The sequence below is a fragment of the Mercenaria mercenaria genome, chromosome 1 (assembly GCF_021730395.1).
Source record: "Mercenaria mercenaria strain notata chromosome 1, MADL_Memer_1, whole genome shotgun sequence".
In the NCBI taxonomy this organism is placed as follows: domain Eukaryota; kingdom Metazoa; phylum Mollusca; class Bivalvia; order Venerida; family Veneridae; genus Mercenaria; species Mercenaria mercenaria.
Genome location: NC_069361.1, coordinates 93809961 through 93824040, shown reverse-complemented (window position 1 = coordinate 93824040; position 14080 = coordinate 93809961). Strand labels below are relative to the sequence as shown.

At 32.9% G+C, this 14080-nt stretch overlaps 2 protein-coding genes across 3 annotated transcripts in view; one reads left to right on the top strand and one right to left on the bottom strand.

Annotated features, from left to right (window-relative positions):
* The window catches only part of LOC128546621 (protein amalgam-like), a 35754-nt gene extending 21868 nt beyond the window's left edge, over window positions 1-13886 (top strand). The window contains exons 2-8 of the mRNA XM_053517589.1: window positions 1256-1398; window positions 1880-2084; window positions 5415-5570; window positions 6422-6547; window positions 8577-8864; window positions 10234-10347; window positions 10876-13886. Coding sequence (XP_053373564.1) covers window positions 1256-1398; window positions 1880-2084; window positions 5415-5570; window positions 6422-6547; window positions 8577-8864; window positions 10234-10347; window positions 10876-11015 — 1172 coding nt within the window. The 3' untranslated portion in view covers window positions 11016-13886. The remainder of the gene's footprint in view (window positions 1-1255; window positions 1399-1879; window positions 2085-5414; window positions 5571-6421; window positions 6548-8576; window positions 8865-10233; window positions 10348-10875) is intronic.
* LOC123564382 (protein phosphatase 1 regulatory subunit 36-like) overlaps window positions 1-14080 on the bottom strand; it is a 78766-nt gene that overhangs the window by 57028 nt on the left and 7658 nt on the right. The gene's annotated exons all lie outside the window — the stretch shown is intronic.

Here is a 14080-nt window from a genome sequence, read left to right as displayed (position 1 = left end):
AAATTGTAAACTAAATGTACAATCTAATGATAAATGAAAAAAAAAAGAGCATTCTTATATCTTTAAATTGTAAACTAAATGTACAATCTAATGATAAATGAAAAAAAAAAAAGAGCATTCTTATATCTTTAAATTGTAAACTAAATGTACACATGCTTTATGTTTAGTTCAGTGTTTTATAACGATTAAAATTGGACCTTTGTTATGTTGTTAAATTTTGTATTGATTTAATGTTGTTTATATTGTGAGTTATATCCCAGTGATGGTCCACAATTTTCCATTCAATTTTTATTTTCTATGTAAACATTCAATCTCAAATAACTCTTCCTTTTACATCAGTAAAGGATCAATCTCAAGTGTACCTCATCCTTCTATATTTCTTAATTTGTTTAATAAAGAGTCAGTGTTGAGTAACTTTTCCATCTGCATTTCTGTATGTCAAGTTAGAACCTGCAGTCACAAAATTTTTTTTCCTTATATATATCTCAGTCAAGTAAAGAATCAGTCTCAAGTAACTCTTCCTCCATTTCAGTGTAATATCTAGTAAGGAACTTTTCCTTATATATTTCAGTGTTACGTCTACAGTAAAGAATCGGCCTCAAGTAATTCTACCATATATATTTCAGTGTTATGTCTATATTTAAGAATCGGCCTCAAGTAATTCTACCATATATATTTCAGTGTTACGTCTACAGTTAAGAATTGGCCTCAAGTAATTCTACAATATATATTTCAGTGTTACGTCTACAGTTAAGAATTGGCCTCAAGTAATTCTACCATATATATTTCAGTGTTACGTCTACAGTTAAGAATTGGCCTCAAGTAATTCTAGCATATATATTTCAGTGTTACGTCTACAGTTAAGAATCGGCCTCAAGTAATTCTACCATATATATTTCAGTGTTACGTCTACAGTTAAAAATCCACCTCAAGTAATTCTAACATATATATTTCAGTGTTATGTCTACAGTTAAGAATCCGCCTCAAATAATTCTACCATATATATTTCATACATATATATTTCAGTGTTATGTCTATATTTAAGAACGGCCTCAAGTAATTCTACCATATATATTTCAGTGTTACGTCTACAGTTAAGAATCTGCCTCAAGTAATTCTACCATATATATTTCAGTGTTATGTCTACTGTGAGTTAAGAATCTGCCTCAAGTAATTCTACCATATATATTTCAGTGTTACCGGTATGTCTATAGCTAAGATTCAGCCTCAAGTAATTCTACTTTATATATTTCAGTGTTACGTCTAGTAGAGAGTCAGCTTCCACCAATGTCTGGACCAGATGCTCCTGTGTTAGATACTGCTGCAGTGACAGTGACAGTTGCACAAGGAATGACAGCATCCTTACCATGCAGAGTACAGAATCCAGGGGACACAGATGTAAGGATAGTCCACAGAAAATATCTATTTGTTTCAGTGCAAGATCCAAATTTCTTTCACTGACTGAACACCAGATGCAGTATTGTAAAATCTGGTGTTCACAAGAGTGCTTACATAACTATGAAGGGCACATATCTCTATGTCCTTGTATAAACTTTCATTAATATTCTTTCTGCTTACAGTATATTATGTAATATTTTTATATTTAAACCAGTCAAATTATATCATTTTCAGGTTCATTAATTACTCCATTAACTTAATCTAAAAAAGAAAAAAAAAGTTACAAAGTTTTTGTAAGTGCTATAAATCATTGTAATATAGAGCATAATTATGGAAATTACACAGTTACTTATTTATAAGTTAGCCTTACAATAGAACCTTCCCTTCAGTTTGCTTATAATTAGCTAAATTCTGTGAATTTTGATGATCATTTAATTTTTAATATATTCCATTGATTAACCTGTATATGACAATTTCAAAGGTGTCCTGGTTCACAGCAGACTATGTAATTTTAACAACAAGTGACCTTATTCTAAATGATGACAGCCGTCTAAGTGTAGACACAGAGAATCCTGGGGAATGGAATCTGGTCATTGTAAATGTACAAGAAGAAGACACTGGAACTTACAAGTGTATGCTACAGAGTTTTCCACCACAAGAGAAATTTGTTACATTAAAAGTAAATAGTGAGTATCCAGTATCTATATTTGATCCAATACAATGACAGAGATCTGAAGGTTGCATCTAGGTGCTTCCGTAAGCTGCCTGCATTCAACACAAGCAAGTCTCCTTGTTCGTTGCTAAAGTTGCTGTGGATGCTGTTACGTCTTTAGAAATGATACTCTTTATTCATTGCTAACAGTGATAAATATGGGAGCTGATATCTATTCATACAGACCAAACCATGCAAAAATTTCAGGACTTTTTAAGGATTAAAAATTGAGCAGAAGAGTAACAGATTCTGAATTCTAATTACTTTCTGCCAACAAATCGGTTCAGACATGCCCTTCACTTTTTCCATGTAATTTTACATCAGTCTCACCAATATTTCCAATGTAAATTAAAAGAAAAAATAATTTACACCCTGCTCACTAATATCAATGCCTTCTGGCCACCTTGTTAGTTCCCCCACGTTACAAATAAAATATTTCATTTCAATCAAGGTGATACACTTATTGTCAAAACTACTTTTCTTTTTTCTTTGTTTCTTCACGTACACAACTTCATCAAATTTAAGGGCATTTCAAGCATTCTTAATGACTTTTCAAACATTTTTAAGAGTCAGGAATGAAATTTACAAGTTTCCAGGACATCTGAAGTATTATTAAGGACTTTTATGAACAGGCATCTAATTTGTGGACTTTTTGATACTGTATGAACCCTATATAATTATATTCAAAGCTAATTTTGCTTTGGAATTGGGAGATGAAAGCCAATCTTTAAAATGGCTTGTAACAGACATTGATATCAGTAAAAGAATCAGGCCGTCTGATATGAAAGCAATATCAGAAGTATGCAAAATCTCTGCTGCCACTGCACCCTTTCTGCTCCATGCGACTGCTAGAGACATAAGCACCAAAACTCACCTGTGAAACTGTAGAAATTATTCCTTACAATCACATGAGCTGTCTGTAAGACAGCAAGCTCGACTTTTCTCAGCAGTGCTTGACTCTGAATTAGAGCTTTGCCAGTAGAGGGGATTAACTCAATCAAATAATTATAATCAGAGTTATAGCGATAGTTTCTTCTGGTGTAGCCTTTGATAGTAAATAACTATTTTAAGTTTCAAGTCAATAGCTTTGAAAGTAACAGAGATATGGGACGTTATATAAAACATTAACCAAAAATTTCGAAGTTAAAAAGGGGCATAACTCTGTCAAAATTCAAATCAGAGTTATGGGGATTGTTTCTCATGATGTAGACTTTGATAGTAAATACATGTAACTATTTTAAGTTTCAAGTTAATAGCTGTGATGGTAACAGAGATATTTCACATTATCAAAAACTTTAACCAACAATCTACTTTTTCTTCGAAAAGTCGAGCTAAAAATGGATTCACTATCATAATATATTAATATCAACATTTCAGTAGATAAATAACCACAAAACAGAAAAATATCAAAATGCTTCATCTTGTTTTCAATCTTGATTTCATCTTTTTGTATCAATTTTCTATCTTTAAATTGCATTACATTAAAAGCAGAGAATTCCTAATGTTCAGAACAAAAAGTGCTACCAGAATTAAGATTATGAGGCAGATACATGGATTATGCACTAAGAATATAATATGCCTTCTGGTCCCTTGATTTTATCACAAATATAAAGAATGTGCCAGATGCTGAAAACAACTGATTAAGAAATCAGCATTTCCTTTTAATTCATTTAAGTTTGAACAAAATATTGCTATAAACTTTCAGCAACTGCCAGATAAACATAAACTGAATTACAGAAATGATAAACAATGATAAAACATAAGAAATATTAATTTTTTAGATTTCTGTTGAATGTTTTCCAATCTTTCTAAACAATGATATATTCTCAATCAAATGTGAAGATTAAATGCACTTTAATACTTCCTGTTTTTAAAGATAACAAAATAGAAATGGATAAGTTCTGATAACTGTGATGCTGGAACAAAAACAATTTCCCAGGCTCTAGTACATTTTATTGTGCAGACAGTATGGCTGGTGTTTCCAGACATTTAATGCATAGTACGGAATAATAGGCCATCTGATACCATCTAAATCTAAAATCTGCCATTGATATGTTTCTATAATACATGAACAACAAAGCAAGCAAATTCGGTGATCATTTTAATTACCTATCATACCCAGTACAGCAATTATCACTTCAATTAGTCTATTCAAATTAGTACGGAATAAACTGGTAGGAGAAAAAGTACTGGGAAATCAAAGTTCATTGCTCATCCAAAATGTTTTGCACAAGTAGAAAGCCGACACTGATATTAAAATAGTACAGACTTTATTAATATAAGGATAAATGTCACTGTCTGTCAAATGTACTTACACAAATATTCATATGATATCTACATTTTCATTTTACCTCTCCTGTCTTACAAGTTACCATTGGTTGCAAAAAAATCTTAAATGGTTTAAAAACTACCGCATGTTTAGAGCTGCTGAAGGCAATGTTTTATGTTTAGATCAGGAATTGCTGTAGTGCTGTTTTAAGACATATTTCACTGAAAAGGCAAAAACCAGGCAATTTCCTGTTCAGCAGTTGTTCCACTGTTGCTTCCAAAGACACTTTCTCTATGCCATGTCACAAGACACTTTTCTCCAGCTATGTCACAAGACACTTTTCTCCAGCTATGTCACAAGGCATTTTTGCCAAGCAATGTCCAGTTTAAGCATTGTTAAAGTGTTGCTTCTCAAAATACTTTTTCCAGGCCATGTCACAGGACACTTTTTCCAGGCCATGTCACAGGACACATTTTCCAGGCCATGTCACAGGACACATTTTCCAGGCATAGGCCAGTTCAACCATTGTTCTAATGTTGCTTAGTTTAGGTGGCACTTCACAAAACACGTTTCCTAGGCAATGTGCATTTCAACAATATTGTTCTAGTGCTGCATCACAGAACACTTTTCCTATGCAATGTACAGTTTAATCATTGTTTTTACGTTTGCTTTACAAGACCTTTTTCCTAGGAAATGTCCAGTTGAATATTCAACAACTGTTTTAGTTTTGTTTCACAAGACACTCTTCCTAAGTAAAGTTTAATATATCCAAGTGCTGCAAGAAACTTTCACAAGGTAATGTCCTGTAAACTGCAGCTTTTTTACTGCATTGTAAGATGGACAGGTGTCCAAAATGTTAAGACATGTGAAACACTACAATTACACAGCCTAATTTTGCAAATTTACGTCAAATTATTTATAAAAAGCTTGATTTGAACTTTATGGGCACATAATTTTTGTGATGAAAATATGGAACAAAATCAACAAGTATAATATATCTCATCAAGTACTTAAAGTAATTTGTTGTTTTTTCAGCTCCCCCTGTAATAGACAAAGGAAGTCTAAAGGAACGCTATCTTTTCCAGAAGGGAGAAAGCTTGACTGTGATATGTAAAGTCAGTGGGTATCCAGAACCTTTTGTCAAATGGTATGCTTTCAAAACCATAACCTCTACAATGGAGGAAGTAAAAGGTGAGAAAGTGACATCTTTTACAGCTACTGCTCTAGTAACTAAATATGGCAATATAATGGTTTTTATATATAACTTGTATTCTAACGTGACCCGATTTATTTTCCTATTAAATAAAGAAGGCTGAAAACTGTGTGTTATTATACAATTAATTTTTCTGACATTACAATTATTACGTCATAGCTTCGAATGGCATAGCAGGGTGCTGGAAAAGAAACCAACAGAAACAGACAAATATTTAATGAATGTCGTCAAGGATGTACTTTAAAATCCTTAGAATTGAAATAATATATCTCATTTAGTGATTTGCTCTTGAATAAAACCATTGTTTCTTGTTCAGATGCGTATTATTATATCACTCGGGCTGCGGCCTTGTGATATAATTCCTTCACATCTGAACTCCAAACAATGATTTTATTCAGCGCCAAATCACTAAATGAGATATATTATTTTTTAAACAGTATAACAAAGAAACTGAGGTAAATCATTTAAGGTAAAACAGCATGATTTATGTCATTGAAAATCTGATAACAGGGTGTAAAATACTACTACAAAACGCAATGTGATATTAAACCTATATTTGAAACAGACCTTTTTGGTGTCTATGTAACATCATTTTATATCATATTCCAGAAATACAGCTGAAAAATCTGAAATCCTGTCTTATTATTCCAAGAGGTTACCTGAATTACAGGGCTCAAGATTGAAAATTAATGCAAAAAATGTTAGCCACTAACTAAGAGTCTATTATAAGATAAAGTGAATTTGCAGAGTATAATGACGCATGGATGTACAATCATGTGTAGCAAAAGTTTTTTCTTACATAATTTAACACAATTAAAAAATATTTCAGAACTTGTATCAGAAACAGCAGAATTGGTGTTTGAAATACTTCAGGCTAATGATGGTGGTATTTATCGATGTGAGGCTGTAAATGAAATGGGAAAAGATATGTATGAAATCTTCCTTCAAGAAGTCTGTGAGTAATCATTTACTGTTACTGTATATGTAATGCAAAAACAATAATTTGATATCACAATAAAATTTGCTGTCAAAGTAGTTCATTCTCAAGGGACTCATTGCCAAACAGTTTTATGGCTTTCCTTGTTTCTCCATTGACCTGAAAACCAACAAGCTATCTCTGTTTCCCTCACTGACCTGACAATTTAGAAGAAAATGCCAACAAGTGTTTCCTGTTTTTCGAATTGACCTAAAAGTTTAAAGAAAAATGCAAAAGACTATCACTGTATCCCTTATTGACCTGGAAGTTTAAAGGAAAATGCCAACATGCCAACAAGCTATAATCTTTGTTTCCCTCATTGATATGAAAGTTTAACAGATAATACCAATGCCAACAAGTGCTCTCTGTTTTTCTCACTGACCTGACAATTTTAAGGAAAAATGCCAACAAGTGCTCCCTGTTTTTCTCACTGACCTGACAATTTTACGGAAAAATGCCAACAAGTGCTCTCTGTTTTTCTCACTGACCTGACAATTTTAAGGAAAAATGCCAACAAGTGCTCTCTGTTTTTCTCATTGACCTGACATTTTTAAGGAAAAATGCCAACAAGTGCTCCCTGTTTTTCTCACTGACCTGACAATTTTAAGGAAAAATGCCAACAAGTGCTCCCTGTTTTTCTCATTGACCTGACAATTTTACAAGTGCTCCCTGTTTTTCTCATTGACCTTACAATTTTACAAGTGCTCCCTGTTTTTCTCACTGACCTGACAATTTTAAGGAAAAATGCCAACAAGTGCTCCCTGTTTTTCTCACTGACCTGGAAATTTTAAGGAAAAATGCCAACAAGTGCTCTCTGTTTTTCTCATTGACCTGACATTTTTAAGGAAAAATGCCAACAAGTGCTCCCTGTTTTTCTCACTGACCTGACAATTTTAAGGAAAAATGCCAACAAGTGCTCTCTGTTTTTCTCACTGACCTGACAATTTTAAGGAAAAATGCCAACAAGTGCTCCCTGTTTTTCTCACTGACCTGACAATTTTAAGGAAAAATGCCAACAAGTGCTACCTGTTTTTCTCACTGACCTGACAATTTTAAGGTAAAATGCCAACAAGTGCTCTCTGTTTTTCTCACTGACCTGACAATTTTAAGGAAAAATGCCAACAAGTGCTCTCTGTTTTTCTCACTGACCTGACAATTTTACGGAAAAATGCCAACAAGTGCTCTCTGTTTTTCTCACTGACCTGACAATTTTAAGGAAAAATGCCAACAAGTGCTCTCTGTTTTTCTCACTGACCTGACAATTTTAAGGAAAAATGCCAACAAGTGCTCCCTGTTTTTCTCATTGACCTGACAATTTTACAAGTGCTCTCTGTTTTTCTCATTGACCTGACAATTTTAAGGAAAAATGCCAACAAGTGCTCCCTGTTTTTCTCACTGACCTGACAATTTTAAGGGAAAATGCCAACAAGTGCTCTCTGTTTTTCTCACTGACCTGACAATTTTAAGGGAAAATGCCAACAAGTGCTCTCTGTTTTTCTCACTGACCTGACATTTTTAAGGAAAAATGCCAACAAGTGCTCTCTGTTTTTCTCACTGACCTGACAATTTTAAGGAAAAATGCCAACAAGTGCTCCCTGTTTTTCTCACTGACCTGACAATTTTAAGGAAAAATGCCAACAAGTGCTCCCTGTTTTTCTCACTGACCTGACAATTTTAAGGAAAAATGCCAACAAGTGCTCCCTGTTTTTCTCACTGACCTGACAATTTTAAGGAAAAATGCCAACAAGTGCTGCCTGTTTTTCTCATTGACCTGACAATTTTAAAGATAAAATGCAAAAGACTATCATTGTATCCCTCACTGACCTCAAAGTTAAAGGATTCATTATCATAAGTCAAAGCAATAAAGAATAAACTGATAAAGAATGGATAATATGATTATGAAAGCCACTGGATCGAATCAAATATCTTATCTTTAAATTACAAATAACTTTATGTGCATTTATACAACATGTACAAGTTCCAGTGTTTATCATTTCTCTACCAACAGATGAACCAAGATTGAAGGCAATAAATAAGACAATAGTTGTAAAACAATACTTGGATGCAGTGTTACAGTGTGAGATAGAGAGTAACCCCTCTGCAAAGACTGGCTGGCAGAGAGATGGCAAACTCTTAAAGACTAACTTTAAATACAATGTTGCAAAGTACACAGAGAGTGAATATAAAATAGTGACAGAATTAACTATAAATGAAGCTGATAAGTTAGATAGTGGAGAGTATCTGTGCCTAGCAACAAATTTCTATGGTAGAAAAAGGATCAAGTTCAATGTGATAGGTTTGTATAGATGTGTTTGATTGTCTTGTTCCAGTGTCAAACATTCTATTGAAGGAATAGAGCTTTTTTCATTATAAAACAGAGGTCTATATAAGGCTACTTCAAAACTTAACAATAAAAACAGAGTTTCATGTAAGTTAGTCATTTTTTTAAATATTCTGTTCCATATTACATATAAAAGACTATATCTACTCTTCAAGAAAATTACCAAAAAGATAGCTAATTAGAATCAAAGTAAAGCAAACATAATCAGAAGTTTTGGGGAAAGACTGTGAACAAAATGAAAATCTATCTGTCAATAAACAAAAATCTTGCACTGAAAGAAAAAACAGGACGGGGCAAAACATAAAATATATGACTACAGTATAAACAGAAGTTCAAACTGTGAAAGTAGGGGCTACCATATGCTTTGGTGCCCCGTTCTGCTGGGTTTAAAATCTGATTTTCGAAAAATAAAAAGATTTACAAGGGGAAAATCCCTACTGTAAATATACTGCAAAAATAAAATTTCCGGAAAATTTTGAAATTCAGCACTTAATTTCCTGCATTCTGAGGCATTTTAGGAGCATTTAAGAACACCTTTTCCACTGCAATTTTATATACAATATAGGGCTGATCCCTCTCTGGATCTATGCATGTTTGTTTCAAAATTTGTGGGGAAAAAGGTTTCATAGTTTGGTCCCATTATCACAAAAGCCATCATACACATTTGAAGTTGATTAGAATTATGTTGAAATTAAGTGGGTATTATTATTATATATTTTTTACATATTAGGAACATTTTCACAATAAAGCAACAAGTCTTCAAATCTTAAAGGCAGCTGATAAGACTTGTACAAGACATGCATTACTGAAGCTTAGCTTCTGGAATATGCATAACATTGTACACTGACATCTGCTTTATATTCAACAATAACTAGAAGTATTTTCATTAGATTTTTATTTCTTCTAAACCTGGTGGCCCATACAGAAAAAAAGTTCTACGAGTCCTAAACTGGTCTCCTACCAGAGTAGAATTTTTATGTCTCCTAACCTTGGTTCAAACAATATTTTATTAATCACAATTCATTTACAACATGTACATATATCAAAAAGGCATACAGGATTGAGTAGAAAGCTGAAATCTTATTTGAAACTCTCTCCTTGTCATGGAAAACATAAGGGTCCAAATGAAATAGAAATTTATGTCTTTTAACTTGATGCACAACCAGACAAGAATTTTTATGTCTCCTTACCTGGCTGCCTACCAGAATAGATTTTTTTATGTAACAGAGCAAATGTAATAATACAACTGTCATAGTCTGGAATCAAAATGTTACATTAATCAATCAATACTGGCAATCTGTATTAAGGCAATTATGTATTTTAGTGGATGTACCAACCACAACGACACAGTCTACAACAACAACAACAACAGCAACTACAACAATTAAAGTGCCTAAATCTACAGAAAAATCTACATCATTATCTACAGGATCACATGGTATATGTTTGAGTTGTTTAGTTTGCATGAGATCATCAAATGAGTGTAGAATGATTTATTTATTTTCGTAAAAAACTGTTTGGTGTAGTATTGTCACACTGACAGGTGATATGGTCACTGTCCAGCAGTTCGAGGTAGAGAAGACCCCAGGTGATCCTCCAGGCATTATTTCAGGGGTACGCCAATCACAAACTGTTTATAGGCTTATTTGATGGCTTCCTCACATGCAAGAAGTCTACATTCAAATAGAGTGTTTCAAGAAGCAATTTATTCAAGATCATCAATTTTAACAACTTAGCCTTGGTGGACCATTTTTCTAATATTTCAATTTACATTTAATAAAACGAAGAGTATGAATAAACAAGAGTCACATAAACTTACACAGTAATTACTGGTTGTGCCAGAATCTTTCAATACATCTGGCCCACAATCTTGTATTTTTTAACTGAATATATTTGTGGTATAAACAATAGAGATGAAAACAAACTTTCCAGCAGCTAAAGATCTGACATTTTCTTTATTTTTCAGATAAACTGAAGGAAACAACAACAATTAAATATGTGGAGGGTCCAAAGACAGGGCCCGCTCGCGACAGCGCATCTATCAACACATATAGCTGTACACTTATTCTTTCAGTGTATTCAATTTTATTGCTTCTTATCTTATAGCCAAGACCTTTCTAAACAGACTTGTAATGCCAGTTAATAATCAACACATTTCTATCAGCCATTGTTATTTAAAAAAAAAAGGAATGGAGTTTCCATAATGTAAAATTCATCGAAAATGATCCCAACCTGATTAACTTCATTGGAGGAGACACACTTTCATACTAAGAAAAGCTGCAAAAAATAGCATGGCAACTGTTCTCCATGACAAGTTGACTCACAAATTCTGTCCCATGACCAGTGTCATTCAGCAATGTAACATAACTTTATCATTATCAGAAAAAAAAACAGGGATAAATGTTAGTGTGCAGTGTAGTTATATCGTTTCTTTTTCCATTGTGTGAGAAAATGACACCATTTCTGCAGATGATGAAGATCTGCTCTAACCATTATGCATAGTTTTAACCCTACATTTCATCATAACTCTCTTGTTGCAAATTAAGTGTTTTACTTTTATTTAAATATTTAATGATAGACTGAAATGTGGCTAGTAATCGTAAACATTACTTGCAGCCAAATACTTAACGGATGAGTTTAAAGTTTTCCAAATTTAGATGGTTTGTTGTTGAAATCATATATATATATCCCTGTAACAACTTTATAATAAAATGCAGTATATTCATTTACAACTTTTAAAGTATGACTACCAACAGGAAAACGTATTTAAGAAACAAGTTATTATAATAATATATATAATGTATAACTGATTTGGAGTATTTAAATCAAATAATAGATGCCTCTGCTATAACTACCAAATTTTGATCAGTTAATTGTTTTATATCTCAATGAACATACAAACATAACAGCACTCAACATAACTGAACAATCTACATCATCTCTGCATCTGTATTATTATTTATTTTATTACACCAGATTTATACACTCGGCACTCTTTTCATGATAAACACATTTAAATGTGCAGTCTGTTTGCAAAGTTATATGAGCCGTGCCATGAGAAAATCAACATAGTGGGTTTGCGACCAGCATGGATCCAGACCAGCCTGCGCATCCGCGCAGTCTGGTCTGGATCCATGCTGGTCGCACACCCACTATGTTGGTTTTCTCATGGCACGGCTCAGATAACACTTTCCAACATTTTTTTTACTTTTATTACAATTTTGCAAACCAGAGGTCTACCACAATTCCCTGAAGACTCTCTAGCACTTTTTGCCAATATTTACAGTTTGTTTAAATTATAGTCTTAAAGTTTCAGTCAATCAATGGGAATCTGTGATAAATCTTTGTGAAATGCCGTAACAAATCAACATCCTCCATCAAATACTTCACTATGTTCGCTTTAAAGCTGACACTGGCTTACAAGGATTTTTGTTTCTTAAAATAACTTACAATGGGAGATTTTTTTTTGATTGCAGTCAATTCTGTGAAGTCATTACCAGTATTCATTGTCAGGAGGTACTTTTCATGGTTGTTGTTGCAATTTTCAATTCAGCAGAACTGATAAGGGAGAACACTAAGTGGCAGAAACCACTTATGGTGCTAGATACTACTGCATGCAAGAAATTAGAGGTTCATCTTGGGACTATGTCAAACTTCTGACGAAGGAGAACGCTCTTGTTACAGTTTCTATCCACATATATCTTATTTACTTTTAAACCTTTTGTTTTTATTTGTATATAAAACAGTACCTCATTACTTCTTTCAATGAATTTGTACATATTTGCATGTGTATACATTTTTTACAGTGGTGTGTAATGTAAATATGACAAATATGTGTTGGATTTATAAGGTAGCATTAATAGATATATATATAAATATTGCTCAAACCTAAAACAACAAGAACATGTGTACATTGTATGAATGCATAATTCTACTGTTACCATAGCAATACATCGAGAAATAATTTCTATATTCTATATAATGTTGCATTTATATGTTGCACCTGTTTCATAGATGTAAAAACATATTTTTGTTATGTTGCTTTACCATCAGAGCATGGACAATCATGTGTCTTTGTTATGTTGCTTTACCATCAGAGCATGGACAATCATGTGTCTTTGTTATGTTGCTTTACCATCAGAGCATGGACAATCATGTGTCTTTGTTATGTTGCTTTACCATCAGAGCATGGACAATCATGTGTCTTTGTTATGTTGCTTTACCATCAGAGCATGGACAATCATGTGTCTTTGAGTAAACTCAATAAAGGACAATCATAACTATTTGTATATTAACACCAAGCAAAGAATTCAATTGGTGACTCAATGATAGTTCATCTGCTGGACCTTTTTTGTGGTAAAGTCTGGTAAAGTTGTAAGCTCTCTGTATAAGTTATGTTATTACAGTATAAATCTGTAATGTTTCAGTATCATATTTTTGCCATTGTTGGTAATACATATTGTTACCAGGTGTATACAGTACCTCCATCATTAAGTGTGTAAAATATGTTCTGTAGCCAATGGTCAACCTATGCCTGTGTCTACAGCAAGAGCCTTTAATTAGATGCACATGTACAATAGCACCAGTACAGTGAAACCATAAGAGGTTTGACAAGAAGAATTTTTCAGAACATCAAAAGGTTTGCTCTAAGTTAGTGTTTTGTTTCACAGTACTATATTGTTTGTATATTCAGGGTTTAATAAAATACTGCTGTAATTTGTGTCTAAGACAGTTTTCCAATTAATACAGACAATAAAATCCTTGACTATGATATGTACCAGTATTTAAACTGTTATTGTTAGCTGTTTTGTTGACACTGTTGTTGTTGAATTTTATTACTTAAATTAAGGAAAGCTAGTTTTAGAGTAGTTGTTAAATATAGGAAAAGTTTAGTTTGGAAAGTAGTAAACAAAGAGAAAAAGGTGATATTTTACACGTCTTACTTTCATAAATAAATCATGAAGTATACAAAAGTCATGTTTTCTTGTCGTTTTTTCCCAAAACTTTGAAAATCACTAAAAAGAAATTGTACTGTGTGTAGTCAATTATTCAACTATAAGCATTTTTCACATTTCAGAGGCCAAAGTACACCTGTACTTGATACTATACTTACTCCTTGCATAAAAAAGACATTGGATATATTAGGGAATGTAATGATCTACCTACAAGAA